The 21680-nt window shown below is 50.7% G+C and overlaps 2 protein-coding genes across 2 annotated transcripts in view; both read left to right on the forward strand.

Moving 5' to 3' along the window:
* On the forward strand, positions 1–7115 carry msl1a (MSL complex subunit 1a; the record flags this gene model as incomplete). Its single annotated transcript, XM_080523571.1, has 8 exons — positions 1–834; positions 1944–2149; positions 2791–3071; positions 3416–3480; positions 4079–4146; positions 5324–5448; positions 5886–5958; positions 6300–7115. 8 exons carry the CDS (start codon positions 1–3, stop codon positions 6388–6390), a joined length of 1743 nt encoding a protein of 580 aa, XP_080379697.1. The 3' UTR covers positions 6391–7115.
* A 1130-nt stretch (positions 7116–8245) lies between these two features.
* casc3 (casc3 exon junction complex subunit) overlaps positions 8246–21680 on the forward strand; it is a gene marked incomplete at its 5' end in the record, with an annotated part of 15505 nt that continues 2070 nt past the window's right edge. The window contains 10 exons of the mRNA XM_080524068.1: positions 8246–8473; positions 10855–10879; positions 12233–12288; positions 15473–15742; positions 15966–16114; positions 16443–16616; positions 17286–18451; positions 20315–20376; positions 20599–20707; positions 21242–21358. Coding sequence (XP_080380194.1) covers positions 8246–8473; positions 10855–10879; positions 12233–12288; positions 15473–15742; positions 15966–16114; positions 16443–16616; positions 17286–18451; positions 20315–20376; positions 20599–20707; positions 21242–21358 — 2356 coding nt within the window. The remainder of the gene's footprint in view (positions 8474–10854; positions 10880–12232; positions 12289–15472; positions 15743–15965; positions 16115–16442; positions 16617–17285; positions 18452–20314; positions 20377–20598; positions 20708–21241; positions 21359–21680) is intronic.

Below are 21680 nucleotides of genomic sequence, written 5' to 3' on the forward strand. Positions count from 1 at the left end.
ATGACATCATCCGCTGTCCTCACAAGCAGCAGCAGCGGAGGCGGTGGTGGTGGCGGCGGTGTAGGAGGAGGAGGAGTAGGGGGTGGATACAAGCTGGACTCGGCCGGGAAATTAGACCTGGGCAAATCTCAAGGAGCAGCAGGAGGAGGAGGACTAGGGGGAGGAGATACCTTCATTGGCCTGCGGAGGGAGCCGGGGAGCAGCGAGTACGTCATCAGCGTGCCAAGCAAAGTCCTGGGGAACATACACAACAGCGGCGGGGGTGGGGGGGGTAGCTGCCCCCAGCTCCTGCACCAGGGCAAGGCCAAGCTGGCGCCAGTGGCCGCCGTAGAGCTGGTGGTGGGAGGGGCGGGGCAGGAGGAGAACTGGGTGGGGTTCGGGCCCCCTCCCCACGCCCAGGCCCAGCAGAAGACGTCCTACACCCTGGGGGTCAAGCCCGTGGGGGGCGAGGGCAGCTCGTCCCACGCTAAGAGCAAAACGACGACAACAACAACACTACTACTAGGACAGAGTCAGACTAAGGCCAACAGCAACAGCATGGTGAAGGCGGTGCCCCCCTCCCCCGTCGCGCTGAACGCCGTCAGGCCGCAGCCCCCCAGGGAGGACGGCGGGGGGGTCCCGGCCGCCGTGGTGGTGGTGGGGGGGGGGCAGGCGTCGGAACACAGCCAGGACGGGAAGAGGGGGAACCTTCGCAAAGGTCCGGGCCACTCGCAGACCCAGAGCAACTGCATCCGCCAGATCCTGCTGCTGCAGCTGGAGCTGATAGACCAACAGCAGCAGCAGCTGCAGGCCAAGAGCAAGGAGATCGACGACCTCAAGACGGAGAAGGAGATGGTATGACCACAAACACTCTCCACGGAGACTTTGTGTCATGTGGCGTTACGTCGGTGTTTGTTTTGGTAGGGCACAGTGTAGCAACACGTCTAATAAATGAGTGGTTTTTATGTTTCTGGACAAGTTCAGGTAGTAGCTTCATAGTATAACATAGTAAGTTTCACTCTTGTTGAAACGTGTTTGTTTTGTGAGGTACCGGTATACATGTTTTCTTTCTCACGAATAACACAGGCAGGTATTCTACCCAGCTATTTTCCCTCCAAACACAAAGCCCCCTAGCCTATTGTTCTTCAGCTCCACACTGCCCCCCTGTGGTCCACCCGTGGAATGGCAATGTCACTGACATCACTCGGTTCTGGTTCTATGAAGTATCACTGTAAACAAAAGTCACCCCCAAATCAGCTTCAAGCTCAATCATTTACTATTTCATCCTGTTTACAGACCAGGTAAACGTTTGTCTCTTATAGGAGATGTTTCACCCCCTGATCAACACATTAAGAGTCGGCTAGATTATCGGCCTTTATTATTTTTACATTCGTTGACAACCGATATAGAATGTAAACACTTAAATAAGTTCTTTAGCTCTGTGACCCTGTCTAATGGTCTAACATAGCTATCTAGCACTGACTGGTAAAAAAAAAAAAGAAAGTAAACTTATCCTCCTCGCAACTTGAAGGCCAGTGATTGGAGGGGGGTCGAAGGCCTCCACCCCCCCCCCCCCCCCCCCGTTGCCTCAGGTTTGCCGACCAAACCACCCTCAAGACCACCAGGACCAAGCTCCAGACCTGGGGTGATGGGGCCTTTTCAGCCGCAGCCCCCGTCCCTCTAGAACGCCCTCCCCAACCACATCAGACAGCCTGCCAACATTTAAACAGGCCCTCAAAACCCACCCCTTCAAGCTCGCCATCACCAGTTAACCCTCTCCCCCCCTCCCCTTCCCATGTGTCCCCCCACATTACTACTCAATCTTTTCAATTTGTAAATCTTCTAGAAAAAGCGCTATATAAGTCTAATGTATTCTTCTTCTTCTTATTATTATTATTATTATTATTATTATTAAGTCTCGAGAGTTCCGCTGACCCTTAACCCTTCACCCCTCCCTGACACAGCTCGTAGCGCGGATCGAGCGCATGGAGCGCCGGCTGCAGATGGGAAAGAAGGAAGGGGGGGGCGAGCAGCCGCAGCAGCGAGGGTCCCGTAGGGAGGACCAGGGCCCGGAGCCAGGGGCGCTAGAGGGGCAGGGGTCGCCCGTGGGCCGTGGACCCACCACGCCCAGGACACTACACTTTGGCAGAGGAGGCAAGGGGCACAAACGGTACGTTAGCTTCTAGCCAGAGACTGAGAAGCGAGAGAGAGAAACGTTGGCTGGGATCAGATACATGTACTGTTTTGGGGGGGGGGGGGACTGAAAGCGGCAAGTAACAGGCACTTAACGTTACATGTTTTAAGGCTGATCTGTGCATGATAGTGCTGCATTTTGACATAATTCTTATCGCATTTCCCCCCGTTGAGCTGTATATAGCGGAACTTATGACAGTGAAGTGCTCTTATGACACGTAACTCCTCCTACAGTCCCGGGTCGCTCCGGGTCTGTTGTGTATAATGGAGAAGCGTTTCTGAAAGTACGGCACGGGTAGGATACAAATGCGGTCGCGTCAGCCCGGTAGTGGAAAAGTGCCATTAGCAGGTTTTTACGCCTTTATACCAAAGCGACTTACGATAATAAGTACATTTGTCTAATATTTGTCGCTTTTATTTTTTGCGTTTTGACATTCTGACACGAATAAACGTGAGCAGGTGTTGTGAAGATACAACCCAGAGCCACGCCGTTCAAACACCCCGTGGAGAACCCTGGGTAATGTGTCCCACGTCCTCACGCCTCCCTCCTCTCTGCCCCTCACTCACATTTTCTCTCTCTCTCTCTCTCTCGCTGCGTGTTTGTTTCCTGTTCCCTAGGCGCTTCCTCTTCCCGGACGCCAGGTCGGCCAAGTCTCGGCGCGGCCAGGCCAAGGTCTCCCCCCACAAGGAGGAGCTCCTGTTTCCCAAGGAGGAGGAGGAGGAGGCGGGGGGGTCGGACGAGGAGGACGGGTCGCCAGATGCCAGCTGTGCCCACACAGAGCACCTGGACTACCTGTCCACCACGGACATGTACCTGTGTCGCTGGCAGCTGCCCCCCCCCTCGCCGCCCCCCCCGCCATGGCGCGAGCCCTCGCCCAAGAAGGATGATTGTGTGGCCAGTGAGTGATTTTTTTAAATTTATTTTTTCATCTATCCAACAATCAATCTTTCTTTCTTTCTTTTTTTCTTTCAACACAGCAAATCTATCTATCATCCAAACCATCATTAAACGTTAAGCCTGACACCTAAATAAAACATTGCAAGCCCAGGACATTTCTGGAACTTTCTGTCTAGTTCTAATAATTGATGCATTTTTTGGGGGGTGAATTCAGTCACCTCTGTGGCGCTCTAGAATGTTGACAGTACGGACCACTTTGTTGTTCACCCTCCTCGGCACCGACCGGGTTAAAGTGACATGGTGGTGTCAGTAGTGACCTCTGACCCCTGTCTCTGTCCCATGCAGTCCCGTCTTGGAGGGAGAACACCATGGATCCACGAGGAGAGGAGGAGGCCTCGGACATCCCTGAGGTGAGAGGAGAGGAACGCCCGTCCTCACATTTACATTTCAGACATTCAGCAGTCACGCCGTTATCCAAAGCCACTTACAACAATGTAGATGATAAGTTAATCATCTATATGTCATTCATAATAAAAAAAACGGCTTGGGGGCGGCTGTGGCGCAGGAGGTAGAGCCACTGTCTAATGATCGCAAGATTGGCAGATCGGCGGTTCGAGCCCCGGCTGGCCACATGTCGAAGTGTCCTTGGGCAAGACACTGAACCCCCAAAATTGCACCCAATGAGCGGGCCGGCGCCTTGCATGGTAGCTTGCCGCCTTTGGTGTGTGAATGGGTGAATGAGAGGCCGTTGTAAAGCGCTTTGGATAAAGGCGCTATATAATAAGTGCAGTCCATTTACCATTTATGCCGTTATCCAAAGCGACTTACAACAAGTAGATGATTAAGTGAATCATATAGTATATGTCAGTCATCATCAAGAAAAACTAATCTATGCTAGGATCGGGGGCCATTGGCAGTCAGAATACTAGAAAAAGGAAGAATTCCTATGTTGATTTACAGTACAACCGTACTGGGTATAAGACACTTTCTCTCTTTCTTTTTTTACAGAATTTGGACGACAATGTTTTCCTGAAGCGTCACTCGAAGCACGAGCTGGACGAGAAGAGAAGGAAGAGGTGAAGAACGTCATACATACTTTCATACTTGCTGAAAGAAGCACTCAAAAAATACCTTTCATCTATTCAGTTTACATTAGGGATGCAACCTCAGCGAATATGTTCAAGTCAAGACTAAAAACCCATCTTTTTAATATTGCCTTTAAATGACTAAATAATTAAATTAAGATTATAAAACCCATCCTTTTAATATTGCCTTTAAATGACAAAATAATTAAATTAAGATTATATAATGATTAAAGCACTTTGAGCTGCAACGTTTGCAGGAAAAGCGCTATACAAATAAAGTTATTATTATTATTATCAGTGTTTCCCCTACCATTGCCTTGGGGGGGCGGGCCGCACCCAACCCGAATCTGGCGAGTGGCAAGCCCATGGGCTCGTTGGTAACGTAGTCCGCCAGTAGTCTCGCATAGCGAGATCGATCTCAACACTTCGCTTCGCGCTGGAGAATAATACAAGATTGTGCGCGAGCGACGCGAGAGAGTTTTTGCAGGGTGAGATGTCTGCAGATGGAAAGTAAGCAAGTTGAAACGTTAGCAAATATAATTGCTGAGTGTTCTAACAGAGCAAGTTGGTTCAAATTGGTCGTTATTATTGTGACTAAAAAGTGTCTGATTATAGTTCCATGGTGTGTAAATAGTGTCAAAGAACTAGCAAGCTAGCTAGCTAGTTCAGAGGTGATGAGATGAGCTAGTCACTAGCACACATGCCAGCTAAAGAGCTAACTGGATGCACTTTATTATTTTACTTAAAGTAGATATACTATCTTTCTTATTCTGCTAGAATTGGGCTTTATGGTAATACCATAATGGCATAGTTACAGTACATGGACAGTGGATTGAAGCATTGGGGGGGGGGGGGGGGGGGGTCCATGCAGCAAACCTAGGGGAAACACTGATTATTATTATTATTATTATTATTAATCTAATCTGACTGTTTAACTGTTCTCACTTTTCTTCTCTCTCCATCCTTCTCTCATTCACTCTCAATTCTTCTCTCAATTAATCTCCTCTCCGTGCTCTTTCATTATCCTCTCTGTCTCTCTCTCTCCATCCTTCTCTCCTTTCCTCTCAATTAATCTCCTCACCATGCTCCTCTCTTTCATTATCTTCTTTCTCTCTCTCCATCTCTTTCCTTTCTTTCTCCCCTCCCTCCCTCCCTCCCCTCCCCTCAGGTGGGACATCCAACGCGTCAGAGAGCAGCGTATGTTCCAGCGCCTGCAGCAGAGGATGAACCGGAGGAAGGGCATCCAGGAGAGTGAGCCGGAGGTGCTGTCCTTCTACCCTGAACCTGAGGACGGTGAGAACTAGAGCCCTATGTGCTGTCCTTCTACTAGAGCCCTATGTGCTGTCCTTCTACTAGAGCCCTGTGTGCTGTCCCTTCTACTAGAGCCCTGTGTGCGGTCCCTTCTACTAGAGCCCTGTGTGCTGTCCCTTCTACTAGAGCTCAATGTGCTGTCACCTCTACTAGAGCCCTATGTGCTGTCCCTTCTATTAGAGCCCTATGTGCTGTCCCTTCTACTAGAGCCCTGTGTGCTGTCCCTTCTACTAGAGCCCTGTGTGCTGTCCCTTCTACTAGAGCCCTGTGTGCTGTCCCTTCTACTAGAGCCCTATGTGCCGTCCCTTCTACTGGATGTTGGAGCGTGGCTTTTGATTGGTTGAAACACTGGCCGATAATTAACAACCCCTTCCATCTCTCCCCTCTTCCTCTCCTCTCTCTTCTTCCTCTCCTCACAGTGGAGACCCTCATCATCACCTCGCACCTGCCTGTAGTGGCCTTCGGCCGTCCTCTGCCAAAGCTGACACGACGGTGAGTTAACGCGCACACACACACACACACACACACACAGTAGATAAATGTAATAATGACGCATTATAACACATAACAGAACCAATGGGAGGCTTCCACACATGCTCGTGTACACACACACACACACACACACACACACAGTAGAGAAATGTAATAATGAAGCATTATAACACATAACAGAACCAATGGGAGGCTTCCACACATGCTAGTGTACACACACACACACACACAGACTCTGTATATTGAAACATTGATTTGAATGAGTATTAAACATCTATGACTGAATCATCCTAATCCCTGTGTGTTGTCTCCGCCCCCCATCCATGCCCCTCCCCTCCCAGGAGTTTCGACCTGCCCTGGCTGGACGACCGGAGCCGCTGCAGGGTGGAGGTGCCCAAGAAGCAGACCCCTCACCGGACCTGCCGGAAATAACCCTCTCCCCCCCCCTACACACACACACACACACCGTCCTCCCCGGCTTAGAGAGTCCCAGAGAGAAGACGACAGACTGACTCAATAGCACAACCCCCCCTTCCCCCTTCCCCCCCTATGGGTTAAAATAAAAATACACAAACCCAGTGCCAGTAACCTCCTCTGGATTAAGACAAACACTCAATACCAGCACCCTCCCTCCCTCCCTCCCCCCCCCCCCCACCCCCCACCACCACCACCCTGTTTCAGAGAGGAAGACAGTGTGTGATGATGCATGTGGACATCCCAACCATGTGCTGTGGGCCAGTCTGGACGTGGCGGTTGGACTAAACTAAAGACCATGTGACTAGTCGGTGCTGAGGCTGGTTGGGATGGAGACTGGTGGTGTGGATTAGCTGGGGGGGGGGGGGGGGGGGTACTGTACTACCATAGACTGGGTTTACCTGAGGGGTGGAGGGGCTGCCTTGCCTTGACTTATTTGCCAATTCACCTCATGCTCAAAATATCACCTCAAAAACAAAACGCACAATTCTAACGTTGTACAAACTTGTCGATACAAAACTGTTGATATACAAACTAACGTTGTACAAACTGTAGATACAAGGTAATGTTGTACAAAATAAACTGTTCATCTGCCATCTGCATTCACACGCAAGTTGTTTTCTTGAAACAGCGCAGAATGTAGCTGTGTCTCTCTCTCATGTCATGTGTGATTGCTGTTCTGACATCCGAGAGAGAGAGAGAGAGAGGGGGGGGGGGGTAGGTAGGAGGGGGTGGGCGTAGGAAGGGGGGTGGGCGTCTGTTGTTGACAGAGTATTATGGACATAGGGAGGGAGGGAGGGAGGGGGGTGGGTGTTCAAAGCACTTCAGTAGCATTTATGGTTAGTGTTTCAACCAAGATGTTCTTGTAATAATAATTTTAAAAAAAACTTTATGCTCTTGTACCTATGGCTCGGTTTCTTTATTTGTGTGTGTGTGTGTGTGTGTATAGTGTGTCCTATTGTTGGGATGTTGAGATGAAATATGATGTTGAGATGGATATTGGGGAGGCTGTGGCGCAGGAGGTGGATGTTATGTTTGGAGTAAGGATCACACAACACACAACTGCATAGCGTCACCGTGTTCTTTACTTGAAAATCAACCACAGACAGGAGCAATACATCACAGATATAGGCACATCACTTAGGCTTCACATCACAATCCAAGAGCAATCGATCATACATGAAACACAATAGTGACAAGCAATCAAACCCCGAGTATCCCCAATTAACCCAATGTGTGGACACAACAGTGGAGTCGCCGTCTAATGATTACAAGGTTGGCAGATCAGTGGTTTGACACACTTGTCGAAGTGTCCTTGGGCAAGAAGACTCTGAACCCCCAAATTGCTCCCAGTGAGCGGGTCAGCGCCTTCCATGGCAGCTTGCCGCCATTGGTGTGTGAATGAGAGGCCGTTGTAAAGCTCTTTGGAGCAGCAAAAAAAGGCGCTATAAGTGCAGTCCATTTACCATTTACCATTGGAGACCACCACTGTAGGCTACTGACTTCCTTTTTTAGCCTAGTATTTTAAAAAAAATCTTGTGTAAAGCAGTTGTAGAAACGTCATCAAATGAAATAAATAAATAAAACATTCTCCTCCCTCTCCCAGTATAGTATTACGCAACGGAATGCTTTAGTGGGGGGACATGTATGTTTTGGCGGTTATCAGGGTGTAGTGGGGGCTCGAGGCAGACAATCCTCCAATAATAATCTCCACGCGACACAAAGCGGAACTGCGTAGGTGACATTTTCACCCACAATTCCTGGCATTCTTCCGACTTCCGGTAAAGCACTCATCACTCTCCCGCTCCCTAAGATGGCGGACCGGCGACGGCGGAGGAGGCGCGCGTCCCAGGACAGCGAGGAGGACGACGACGACTCCGGGTCAGGAGGGTCCGAGGGCGGCAGGAGGTCCGGGTCTCCCACCGCGGCCAAGACCCGGGGCAGTGTGAGGGACCCGCCGGAGCCCGTCGAGACGACGACCCCCGTGGTCCGTGTGTGTCCGGCGAAGAACAACAACGACGACGACGCTGAATCCGAGTGTGTGAGTCTCTCTCTCTCTCTCCCTCCCATACCTCTCTCTCTCTCTCCCTCTCTCTCTTTCCCCCTCTCTCTCTCTCTCTTTCCCCCTCTCTCTCTCTTTCCCCCTCTCGCTCTCCTTCCCCCCCTCTCTCTCTCACAAGTTATATCCTGTGCTGCCTATGCTAAGCTAACGCGCGAGCTGATGTTCTATCCCGGGTTTAGAGAGGCGACGTTCTAACTGTTTAGTTGGAGGACAGCGCGCGGGGAGCTTAACCCTAACGGCTAGTTAAGGGCGCTGGTGGTCGTCTTAGCGGCGGGTTAGTTAGTTAGTAGGCCAAGCCGCATCCCCATCATGTGAGTTTGGCCACGTCCAGTTCCCTCTGCACGGTTCTCTTAAATCAACCCCCCCTCTCTCTCTCTCTCTCGTACACACACACACACACACACACACCATGCTCGACCGAAGCCATTGACGTGTAAATAGCTCGCTGTCGTTATCGCAAGTTATTTCTTTAGTTCTTGTGTGATTTTGCGTCACACAACGCCACCCCCACCCCTCCCCGCCATTTACTGGCTGCAAACTACATCTGTTTGCTGTCACGATACATTGTGCAACTCTGCCTGGTTCAGTTTGCATGACAACTTTCTATGTCTTGATCTTGGATCTTATCGGATGGTATATATGATGATCCGCCGGGTTGGTGTTAGGGGGGACCAGGCATTGTCGGGGTGGCTAGCCAATGATCGTGTGTGAGAGAGAGAGAGAAATGTGGATGCCATTACTTACCCTAATTAGATAGAGGCATCTGGCTTTGCACGCGTGGCTGGAGGCTACTAACCATTCACCGGCCTTGGTCGGTATGTTTCTTTGGCCAAGTTGGCTAGGGGCGTCGTGACTGACCGCACCCCGATCTTGTTGTGAATGGCCACGGGAGCGACACCACCCATAGCTACATCTACATGAGCCTTAGCTACATCACTCTTAACTACAGCTACATCACCCATAGCTACATCACCCATAGCTACACCACCCTTCTACATCACCCTCAGCTACATCACCCATAGCTACACCACTCTTCTACATCACCCATAGCTACATCACCCTCAGCTACACCACCCATAGCTACATCACCCTCAGCTACATCACCCATAGCTACATCGCCCATAGCTACATCACCCATAGCTACACCACCCTTCTACATCACCCATAGCTACATCACCCTTAGCTACATCACCCATAGCTACATCACCCATAGCTACATCACCCATAGCTACATCACCCTTAGCTACATCACCCATAGCTACATCACTCATAGCTACATCACCCTCATCTACATCACCCTTAGCTACATCACCCATAGCTACATCACCCATAGCTACATCACCCATAGCTACATCACCCATAGCTACATCACCCATAGCTACGTCACCCATAGCTACAGCTACATCACCCTCAGCTACAGCTACATCACCCTCAGCTACAGCTACATCACCCTCAGCTACAGCTACATCACCCTTAGCTACAGCTACATCACCCTTAGCTACATCACCCTTAGCTACATCACCCATAGCTACATCACCCTTAGCTACAGCTACATCACCCTTAGCTACATCACCCTTAGCTACATCACCCATAGCTACAGCTACATCACCCATAGCTACATCACCCTTAGCTACATCACCCATAGCTACATCACCCTTAGCTACAGCTACATCACCCTTAGCTACATCACCCTTAGCTACATCACCCATAGCTACATCACCCTTAGCTACAGCTACATCACCCTTAGCTACATCACCCGTAGCTACATCACCCATAGCTACATCACCCTTAGCTACAGCTACATCACCCTTAGCTACATCACCCTTAGCTACATCACCCTTAGCTACACCCCCCTTAGCTACATCACCCTTAGCTACAGCTACATCACCCTTAGCTACATCACCCATAGCTACAGCTACATCACCCATAGCTACATCACCCTTAGCTACATCACCCATAGCTACATCACCCTTAGCTACAGCTACATCACCCATAGCTACATCACCCATAGCTACAGCTACATCACCCTTAGCTACAGCTACATCACCCTTAGCTACATCACCCTTAGCTACATCACCCATAGCTACAGCTACATCACCCATAGCTACATCACCCATAGCTACATCCTGGCACAATGAAATACCCGGTTTCATTGCGCCAGTAGCTGATGACGTGCGGAATAAACGCGATGTTGTTTTGCTGATTCGATTCGATGCTCATTATTGTTGATCCCGGGTAACACAGCCATAGATCCATACGAGTTGCAATGAAAGTGAAATCTGAAGTCGATTTGCTACTGAAGAGTTAACTCGGGACATAGTTTCTGTGTGAGACTGACTGTTCATTTCCTGTCTTTGCAGGAGAGTGAAGATGGAGTCGGAGAAGGTGAGTCTGTGCTGGTTGCCACTGACTGACAAACACCCCCCAGCCTCCAGCCACATCACACATGTACACACACATCGCAGATGTACACACACATCACAGATGTGCACATGCATGTTGAAACATTACTGTAATTCCTACATCCTCTGTCAGGATGGTTATAGTGATGCATACCTTTGGATTAGAATACACAACTATTAACGAAACGTTATTTCAGTCGATTCTTCCTCCCCTATAATAATACCAATTGGTATTGTATTTTATATCGTTGGAAAGCCTGATTAGTCACCTTTACAACGAGGTACAACTACAATGTTACAACGATGTAAGGATCATATATTTGTGGAAGGAGCAACACAGCTAAACGTGTGGGTAGCGGCCCAAAATGTTTTGCCAAAATCCCCTGCAATATTCTTCTGTTGGTATTCACTCTTGTTTTGAGCTTCAAGTGCTGGCAGGTGTATGTCAGTCACAGGTGTGTGACTGGCACCTGATTGGCACCTAAATGACAGGAATGATATTCTGGGGCCAGTGGCGATCCCATATCTCCAGAATCTGGGACCAAACTCCATCCTCCAGGATGACAACGCTCGCCCCCACAGAGCCAGGATCATCATCACTGAGTACCTCCAGTATTTGGGAGTGGAGAGGGTGGAATGGCCTGCCGTGAATCCAGACCTCAACCCAATTGAACACTTGTGGGATCAGCTTGGGCGTGCTGTACATGCCAGAGTGACCAACGCAACCATGTTGGCTGACTTGAGTCAAATCCTGGTTGAGGAATGGGGTGCCGTCCCACAGCAGTGTGTGACCAGGCTGGTGACCAGCATGAGGAGGAGGTGCCAAGCTGTTGTGACTGCGTATGGATCTTCCACACGCTACTGAGGTCCCTGACAGTGTAAAATGAAGTGTAAAAATGGCCAACATGTGTTGTTTTTTCCTTATTACTGTGAGAGAGTGCAATCATCCAATCCACCAAGCAACTCAAAACGAGAGTGAATACCAACAGAAGAATATTGCAGGGGATTTTGGCACATTTTTTGGCCCGCTACCCACACGTTTAGCTGTGTTGCTCATTCCATGAATCCATGATCCTTACAAGTTGTACCTTGTTGTAAAGGTGACTAATCAGGCTTTCCAACGATATAAAATACAATTCCAATTGGTATTATTAAAGGGGAGGAATAATCGACAGAAATAACGTTTCCAAACTTTTTTTGAGGAGTTTATATATATACTTGAACCCGCGACCTTAGGAGTGCTAGTTATGGATAACTAGATACCTTATCATAGGAAGGGTCCTGTCCTTGGTTGTGTGGTCATGTGACCTGACTGGAGCTGCTGTTTGTGTTGCAGCCGTCCTGTCGGACTATGAGAGTGCAGACCCCGAGGACAACGGCTCCCATTCTGAGGTGAGGCAGCCACACGTCACATGTTCACAGAGCACACGTATGACACATGTATGATTCTGAGGTGAAGCAGCCAACATGTCACATGTTCACAGAGCACACGTATGACCCAAGCCACGTATGACACATGTATGACCCATGTATGATTCTGAGGTGAGGCAGCCAACACATCACATGTTTACCGAACACACGTATGACACTCGTACAACCCATGTTTGACCCATGTACGGTCCACTTACGTATGACCCATGTATGACCCATGTATGTAGGCATCATAGTCCCCCTATAATAATAATAGACACGTGTTTAGTCCGGTGGTCAGGCTCTACCACAGCCAGAAGCCCCCCCCCCCCCACTGCCCTGGACACGTGGCCTAGTTTAGCCTTCAGCACCAGATCAATGACATGGATGTCAGGGGGAGGGAGGGAGTTGTGTTGGCTTGGCTTGGCTGTGTGGTGAGTCACAGGGGACTCGTGTCGTTACGTGTCCTCCTCTTGTCGATTGGGCCTTTCTTGTTCTCCTTCTCTAGCGTCCCCCTGGTGGAGAGAGAGATGTGGACAGTGAAAGGATAAAAAAACCGCTGCCCTTTTAATATGATACGTTGCGTCTAGTAGGGCTGCAACGATTAGCCGATTAGTCACGACTAATCGACTACGAAAATTCGTCGACGTGAAATGTTGTTGTCGACTAATCGCATAAAAAGATATATTAAAAAAAACGTTTTTTTTTTTATTTTTTTTTTATTTTTTTTTTTTAAACAGGAGCCATGCAAGAATCAGCTGGGTAAGTTTTAGCTAACGTTGTTAGCCAACTGGCTAACGTTATATTGTTAGGGTCGTAATGTTTATGTTAGCTTTACTGTTACATGTTGGAAAACAACGTCTCATGGACAGGGCTGTACATGCTATGAGCGTTTGTGCTATTAATTTATTTGCCCTGTGGCACGCATGTGACAGACAGAGGCGCTTGTATGTAACGTTACGTAGCAGGGGTTTTCCATGTTGAAGCCAGGAGAACGCGAGATGAAATGAAGTGAGGGGTGGTCGCTATTAAAATACCAGGTAGTCATGGTGGATGATCATGAATGATGCTTGATAAGTGAATGCTATTTCAATTATGTTGAGTCCACCAGCGAGCTGTCTGTAAGATAAACAGCGCCAAGCGTAGCCTACTAACGTGAGCTGTCTGTAGTCTAGCCAGCAATGCTAGCTAGCCAATCAACTAGCTCTGTGAGCAGCTGTAGCTTGGCGTAACGTTAGGTTAGATAGCTAGTTAAGCCAGATTTATGCTTCTGCGTCGCCATTTACGCGCAGCGGAAAGCCACACGACTAATCGCGACTAATCGAAAAAATAATCGACAGATTAGTCGACTACCAAAATAATCGTTAGTTGCAGCCCTAGCGTCTAGAGATGCTCCGATCAGGGTTTTTGGTGCCGATCACTGGAATCAGTGATCTGCCGATCCGATATCACCGATCACAGCGTCGAAAATGGCAATTGAAGCATTCTATTTATTGTGTAGCATTATTTATGTTTTTAATTATTCTTAACACCATTGACATTGTATATTAAGTATTTAAATGAAATTAGGAGATGAGAAAGTATCATGAATTGACGACCATCTGTTTTATTGAATTCACAACCACCTGTAGCTTACTTCAGGAAAAACAAATAAAATGTGAAAATAAAAATCATAATAAATAAAATGTACACTGTCACATCAAATGTGCAACATTCCACTCGAATGAGAGGAACTAGGGGCTCTTAGAGAACTTGGAGCTTATACAGTATACTGTAGCTTTCCTGAGGAACAATAAACATACCCAAACTAAACTGCAACATAAACAGGCTATAGCCAAATATAAAATACTGTTTCAAGTCAGTCAGTTTCATGTCATATTTAGGAGGAGATAAGACAGCAAGTCAGCAATAATCAATAAAACAAAAAAACAAAACATTGCACCTAAGGAGATTTCAGACTCAAACCTTACTTCTGATTAAGCAGCATCACTGGCAGATTAGCCTTGAGAAATACAAGCATCTCAGCGTTTTTGGCACTCAGCCTGTTCCTCTTATCATCTAAAATATGTCCTGCTATGCTGAAAAGTCGCTCGCTATCTACACTTGTGCAAGGTGCACAGAGGAAGACCTAAAACTCACGCGCTAATATTTGTTGCTATGGGCCAAGTGACTTCCTGCTCGCGGGGTCACATGACGTCGCTGCACACTACCTACACTACGCTCGTGAAGTCGCGCTGGAACTCTGACCAGCACTCGTGGAACGCCTCTCGTCCAATCAAAGCACTCGGTCCCTTTATGACGTCGAGCCCAGTGTGCGCTTCGGCGCTCTCTGAGCGAATCGACGAACGCAGCAAATGCCGTATGATATTCGTGGTATTGAAAGACCTTGCGTGCGTTCCTCCCCGAGGTATTTCTTTTGAGCAGACATTACAAACGGCATATTTGTTGTCTCTTTCCGACACTGTGTAATATTTCCAGACTGGCGACGCCATTTTGTAAACTGATCGGTCGTGTTTGATCGGCCGTTTTGAGAACTCTGATCAAAACCGATCAAGGCCATATCGGCCGATACCGATCGGCGCCGATCAGATCGGAGCATCACTAGTTGCGTCGTTAGCGCCGGTGACGTGTGGGCGACGTCGACGGTCTTCAGTCTGTCATCTGTGGTGTTTCGGGGGAGTGTTGTTAAGTGTTTCGGGGGGGGGGGGGGCTCGGCTGCGGGTTCGGCTGCGGCGGCCTCAACTCGGGGGTTTCTCCCTCCCGGGGAATGCGAGGGTGGCGCTGCACAGCGCTGTGGACTTGGCAACCGCAGTGTAAACATCGGCGAATGATAGTCTCATTACTGTAGTATAAATATAGTATCTGTCTTTCATCGCCAACAATGTTGTTGTCCTAAAAATCGTTTTAGCAGGGTTTTCTTTCTTTTAAAACCATTTTGACATGAATATACGCAAGTCTGGTTCTGATGATGCGGATCCGTCGCTGTTCAGAGATCCTGGGGAGAACCATGTACTTAGTTTGGTTAGGCCCCTGTAGCGTCTACTGACAACCTTCTGACAGAGGGATCCCAGACTCACACGGCCACTGTTCTCTCTCTGTCTGTCTGTCTGTCTCTCTATCTCTCTCTGTCTCTTTGTGTGTGTCTCTCTCTCTCTCTCTCTGTCAGGGAGGAGACGAGGAAGAGGAGGAAGAAGAGGCCCCTCCCCCCGCGGAGGTGGAGCCCACGCCCACCACTGCAGACGGCCCCGCTGCCCAGCTGGAGGAGGGAGAGGGAGAGGAGGAGGAGGAGGGGGGAGAGTTACAAGAAGGAGAGGGGGAGGAGGAGGGGGAGGGGGAGGGGGGGAAAGTAGAGGAAGAGGGGGAAGGCAGGAGGAAAGAGGTGAAGGCCGACGAGAAGGACAACCTGGCCGGAGAGAGACAGAGCGGAGACGGACAGGTGAGACGTGTGTGTGTGTGTGTGTGTGTGTGTGTGTGTGTGTGTGTGCGTGCGCATTTCAGTACTGACATTTGGCATTTGAAGGCCTAGCTGATTTCCTGTTTACCTGGTTTCCCAAAAAAACTAAAAACATTTTTACCTCAGACTAGATGTCAGTTTCCCCTAAAATTACCCCCCCCCCCCCTTAGAGACATGTCTCTTACCTCTAACCCCCCCCCCCCAGGAGAGCACAGACGACCCGGAGAACAAGCTGGGGGTGAAACCGGGCCAGAAGCTAGACGATGACGAGGACCGCAAGAACCCGGCCTTCATCCCCCGCAAGGGCCTGTTCTTCGAGCACGATGTCCGCGGCAACGCCCAGGACGAGGAACGGTACGGCCGGCGTCGGCTGGTTACCGCGGTCGCCCCGGGTTACCAGGGTTACCAGGGTTACCAGGGTTACCGCCCCCCACCGTTTGTAATAGTGTTTTTATTTTATTTAGCCTTTATTTATATCTCTCTTCCTCTTCCCTTCCCCTCTCCTCCTCCCCTCCCCCTCCCTCCCCTCCTGTCCTCCCCTTTCCTCCTCCCCTCCTCCCTTCTCCCATCCTTCCTCCCCTCTCCTCCTGTCCTCCCCTCTCCTCCTCCCCATCTCCCGTCCTCCTCCCCTCTCCTCCTCCAACTCCCCTCCCTCCTCTCTCCCCCTCCCCTCCCTCCCCAGGCCGAAGGGTCGTAACCGGCGGCTGTGGAAGGACGAGGGTCGCTGGGACCACGACCGCTTCAGGGAGGAGGAGCAGGCGCCCAAGTCCCGGGAGGAGTTGATTGCCATCTACGGCTACGACATCCGCAACGGGGGAGGACGGGAGGACAGGTCCTACCGCCAGCGCAAGCCCAGGTACCCAGGGAGGGAGGGAGGGAGGGTTAGCGGCAGCGTAAGCCCAGGTATGGGAGGGAGGGAGAGAGGGAGGAGAGGCCCTACCGTCAACACAAGCCCAGGGGGAGGGAGGGAAGGAAGGAAGGAAGGAAGGAAGGAAGAGAGGAGGGATGACCGGCCTGAGACCCATCTGGTTGATTGGCTCTGGTAGGGTCTTTTTTTTTTTTCACACAAATGTCGGCACATGATGAATGTCATACACACACACTGTTTCCCCTCGCAATACATCCATCTCTTCTCTACATCCCTCTGTTCATTTTTTAAAATGACCTCAAACTAGATGTCAGTTTCCCCTAAAAATAAACATTTTACCTCAGGGAGATGTCCGTTTCCCCTAAAAAGAAACATTTGACCTCAGAGGAGATGTCAGTTTCCCCTAAAAATAAACATTTTACCTCAGAGGAGATGTCCGTTTCCCCTAAAAATAAACATTTTACCTCAGACTACAGTAGATGTCAGTTGCCCTGATTTTTATTATTTTTTTTACCTCAGACTAGATCAGTCAATGTGACCCAGATGCAGTCTGCAGGTCCATCTGTGTCGTGGGTCATTGTTGTCAATGAGGGAAGCTTTTTATCTTCTGCCGACGATGTCCTGACCCTCTCTCTCCTCCCCCCTCCCCTCCCCCAGACACAGCACGTCTCCGACGCGGGACAAGCGTTGGCGTGAAGGCGGTGGCGGAGGCGGCGAGAGGGGACCGGGGGTCCGTACCACCTGGTCAGGTCCCAGCAACCGCAACAACGCCCCCCCGGCCACGGCCACCTCCCCCTCCTCCCACTCCTTCTGTCCCCCCTCCTTCTCCTCCCCCTCCTTCTGCCCCCCCTCCTTCTCCTCCCCCACCTCTGCGGGCCCCCCAGGGCCGCTCTCCGCCCAGCGGAACAACAACAACAACCCCCCCAGGCCCTCCTCACACCCCCCGCCCCCCCACCGCGGCTTCCAGGGCAACCGCCCCCCCCAGACGGCGGGCCACTACAGGAACGACCCCCGCCCCCCGAACAACAACAACCACAACAAGGGGACCCCCTCCGAGCCCCCCTACTCTCGCAGCCTGAATCCCCATGGCGACGGCGATCGAGGAGGGGGTGGCGGTCCCCCCCCCAGGGGAGGGAGGGGGAGCCGGGGAGGGGGTCTCCCCCCCCAGCAGTACGGGGAGCGTAGCCCCTCGGTGGTGGTGGAGGAGGTCCGTAGCGACGGCGAGGACGACAACAACAACAACGACGATCGCACGACGACGACGGCGGGGGTAACCATGCCGACGGGCGCGTCCCACTCCTCCCAGTACCACCACCCCCCCCACCCTCACCACCACCACTCGGCGCCGTCTCCACGGAGACCCGAGCAGCACCAGCAGCACCAGAGAGCTCCTCCCCTTCCTCCCCCTAGCGAGCGCGACGCCACCCCCCCTAACCTCCCGCCCCCCCACCCCCACCCCTCCGCCTCCTCCCCCCCCCCCGAGCGGCCCGTGGAGAGGAAGTCGTACTCGGCGGCCCGCCGGACCCGGGCCCGCCCCGCCGAGCTGGGCAAGCAGACGTCCCTGGACGAGCCCCCCACCCCCACCCCCTCCTCCCTGCCCCCCCCCACCAACGCCCCCGCCACCACGACCCCCCCCGTCTCCTCCTCTGTGGGCGGGGGGGTGAAGAGTGAGCCTCCCTGGGTGGGTCAGAACCAGAACCAGGGAGAGCCGGCCCCCCAGGGAGGGCTCCCGGGGCTGGACCAGGACCTGGCGCGCCTCAGCATGGCCGGGCAGAACTGGGCCCAGAACCAACCCCAGTCCTACCTCCGCACTGAGATGAGGGGTGAGGGTCCTCTCTCTACATCGCTCTCTCAACCTATCTATCTATCTCTCTTTCTCTCTCTCTCTCTCTACCTCTGTCTTTCCAGTGTTTCCCCTACCATGGCCGCCCCCCCCCAACGGAACCCCCCCGCCCCCCCAAGAAAGAGGAATTATTCGGTTGTTAAGTCGTGACGTGTTTCCGGGTCCAAAGTTGGCTGAGGCGCTGTCTTCGAAATGCCGCAATAATAATCATAATTAATTATATTTATATAGCGCTTTTCCGAGGCTCAAATACCTTGACAATATGGGGAAAACGGGAAAGTGCTGTGTCCCTTGTTGTATGAATAGATCCGAGTCTAAAAAACGATTAAATTGTCATTCTACCGCTGTAGTACACTGGTATTCTGGTGCGGAGAATTTCTGGTTTGGACCCGGAAATTGCAAAACGTCACGTTTGACGTCAGACGTAACAACGTAGACACCAAACTGACAAGCAGGCTAAAATATCCGCATTTTTTAAACGCACCCAACCCGAATCTGGCGAGTGGCAAGCCCATGGGCTCGTTGGTAACGTAGTCCGCCAGTAGTCTCGCATAGCGAAATCGATCTCAACACTTCGCTTCGCGCTGGAGAATAATACAAGATTGTGCGCGAGCGACGCGAGAGAGTTTTTGCAGGGTGAGATGTCTGCAGATGGAAAGTAAGCAAGTTGAAACGTTAGCAAATATAATTGCTGAGTGTTCTAACAGAGCAAGTTGGTTCAAATTGGTCGTTATTATTGTGACTAGAAAGTGTCTGATTATAGTTCCATGGTGTGTAAATAGTGTCAAAGAACTAGCAAGCTAGCTAGCTAGTTCAGAGGTGATGAGATGAGCTAGTCACTAGCACACATGCCAGCTAAAGAGCTAACTGGATGCACTTTATTATTTTACTTGAAGTAGATATACTATCTTTCTTATTCTGCTAGAATTGGGCTTTATGGTAATACCATAATGGCATAGTTACAGTACATGGACAGTGGATTGAAGCATTGGAAATGTCTGTTTTTTATAGTTAGACATACGATTTTTTTTCAGGTGAGAGTAAAGTAAAAATGACATTATCTGACTGCATTGCCCACAGCAATCCAATATTCAATTATAATTATGTTATAAATGTATATGGATCAATGTATACCTCTTATTAGATTATAAATACTCTGGTTGTTATGTTTGCCTTTTGGTTGACAGCAAAAGAGGCAGAGAGGAGGGTAGAGAAGGAGAGAATGAGAGAGAGCAGGAGAGAGCAAGAACCAGGTGAGAAAGTGGACAGGTAGTCAAGACCACATAAGTAAGTAGCCTCTAATGGCCCATAGGGCAGGAGCCTATACCTTGTTTACCTCTCTCTCCCTACCTCTCTCTACCTTTCTCTCTCTACGTCTCTACCTCTCCCTACCTCGCTCTCTCTCTACCTCTCTCCCTATCTCTCTCTCTCTACCTTTCTCTCTCTACCTCTCCCTACCTCGCTCTCTCTCTACCTCTCTCCCTATCTCTCTCTCTACCTTTCTCTCTCTACCTCTCCCTACCTCGCTCTCTCTCTACCTCTCTCCCTACCTCTCGCTCTCTACCTTTCTCTCTCTCTCTCTCTCTACCTCTCTCCCTATCTCTCGCTCTCTACCTTTCTCTCTCTCTCTACCTCTCTCCCTGTCTCTTTCTCTCTCTACCTCTCTCACTCGCTCTCTCTCTCTCTCTCTCTCCCCCTCTCCCTCTTTCTATCCTTCTACCCCCCCCTCTCTGTTTCTGTCTGTCACTGTTGCTATTTTCAAATACTGCGGTATACGGTATTACCGCCCAACCCTAGTGTGTGTGTGTGTGTGTGTAACTGATCCTTTTCCGTCTGGTTGCAGGCGTTCCCAGCCCAATGCACATGGGAGGAGCCCCCCCTCAGTACAGTAACATAGAGGAGATGGTAAGTGTGTGTGTGTGTGTGTGTGTGTGTGTGCTTTTTCTCCGGAAGTTACTCTCTGAATTTACTGGGTTTTGAGTGTTTTGAGTCATTGTTTTAAACTAAATGTCACCTCTCTCACCCCTCTCCTTCCCCACTCTCCCCTCCTCATTCCCTCCCCCCCTCCTCCCTCCTCTCCCTCCTCCTCTCCTCTCCTCCTCCTCCTCCCCTCCTTCCCTCCCCCAGGGTGTGGGTGGTAACCGTGCGAAGCGTTACTCCTCCCAGCGCCAGCGGGCGGTGCCAGAGCAGCCTCCCATGCATATGGGGGTGATGGAGTGCCCCTACTACGAATCCAGTGAGTCCCCCGCACCACCACACATCACTACCAGGGGCACTGTGTGTGTGTGTGGGGGGGGGGGGGTGTAGGCTAGCTCTAACCGGGAGGGAATCATTTCCATATTTTCTGACCAGAAACGTCTCATATGACCAGACCCTAACTAAACCAATCAGCTGGCTGGTGGTCGGTCAGGTGGTCAGTCACCACCCTTTCCGGGCAACTGCCTGATTCCGGGCAACTGCTAAATGATTCCATCCAGGAACACTCGCCACCTAGAGACCCGAGTGTTTTTATGTTTGTGTTTTTTTACCTAGCAACAATACTTTGATTGGCTATCAAATGAAGCGTCGTCATTTATGCGTTCTTGGTGGATAAAGGCGGCGGTGGCGTTGTGTGTTGACAATTTGGGCGACTTTCTTCACCCTCGGGTGTTAATATAAACGATTTAAAGACCCAGTTCACCACAGACACCAGTAGAGGGCGCCCTTCTAGACTCTTGGGTGCGTTCTAGAAGCGGACTGTTGTGAACGTCTCTCTCTCTTTGTGTTCCAGTGCCGTATCCAGGACCAATCTACACGCACGGAGACAGCCCCGCCCCCCTCCCGCCCCAGGGCATGATGGTCCAGCCGGAGATGCACCTCCCACATCCGGGTCACCCTGGACACCCAGGTAAGACACGCTGAGAGAAGCTGTGATTGTCTGAGAGACGCTGTGATTGTCTGAGAGACGCTGTGATTGTCTGAGAGACGCTGTGATTGGCTGAGAGACGCTGTGATTGGCTGAGAGACTCTGTGATTGGCTGAGAGACGCTGTGATTGGCTGAGAGACGCTGTGATTGGCTGAGAGACTCTGTGATTGGCTGAGAGACGTTGTGCTTGGCTGAGAGACTGTGATTGGCTGAGAGACTCTGTGATTGGTTGAGAGACGCTGTGATTGGCTGAGAGATGCTGTGTGTTGATTGGCTGAGAGACGCTGTCAAATCTCCATTGAA

This window comes from Nansenia antarctica (assembly GCF_963989245.1).
Source record: "Nansenia antarctica genome assembly, chromosome: 2".
NCBI lineage: Eukaryota > Metazoa > Chordata > Actinopteri > Argentiniformes > Microstomatidae > Nansenia > Nansenia antarctica.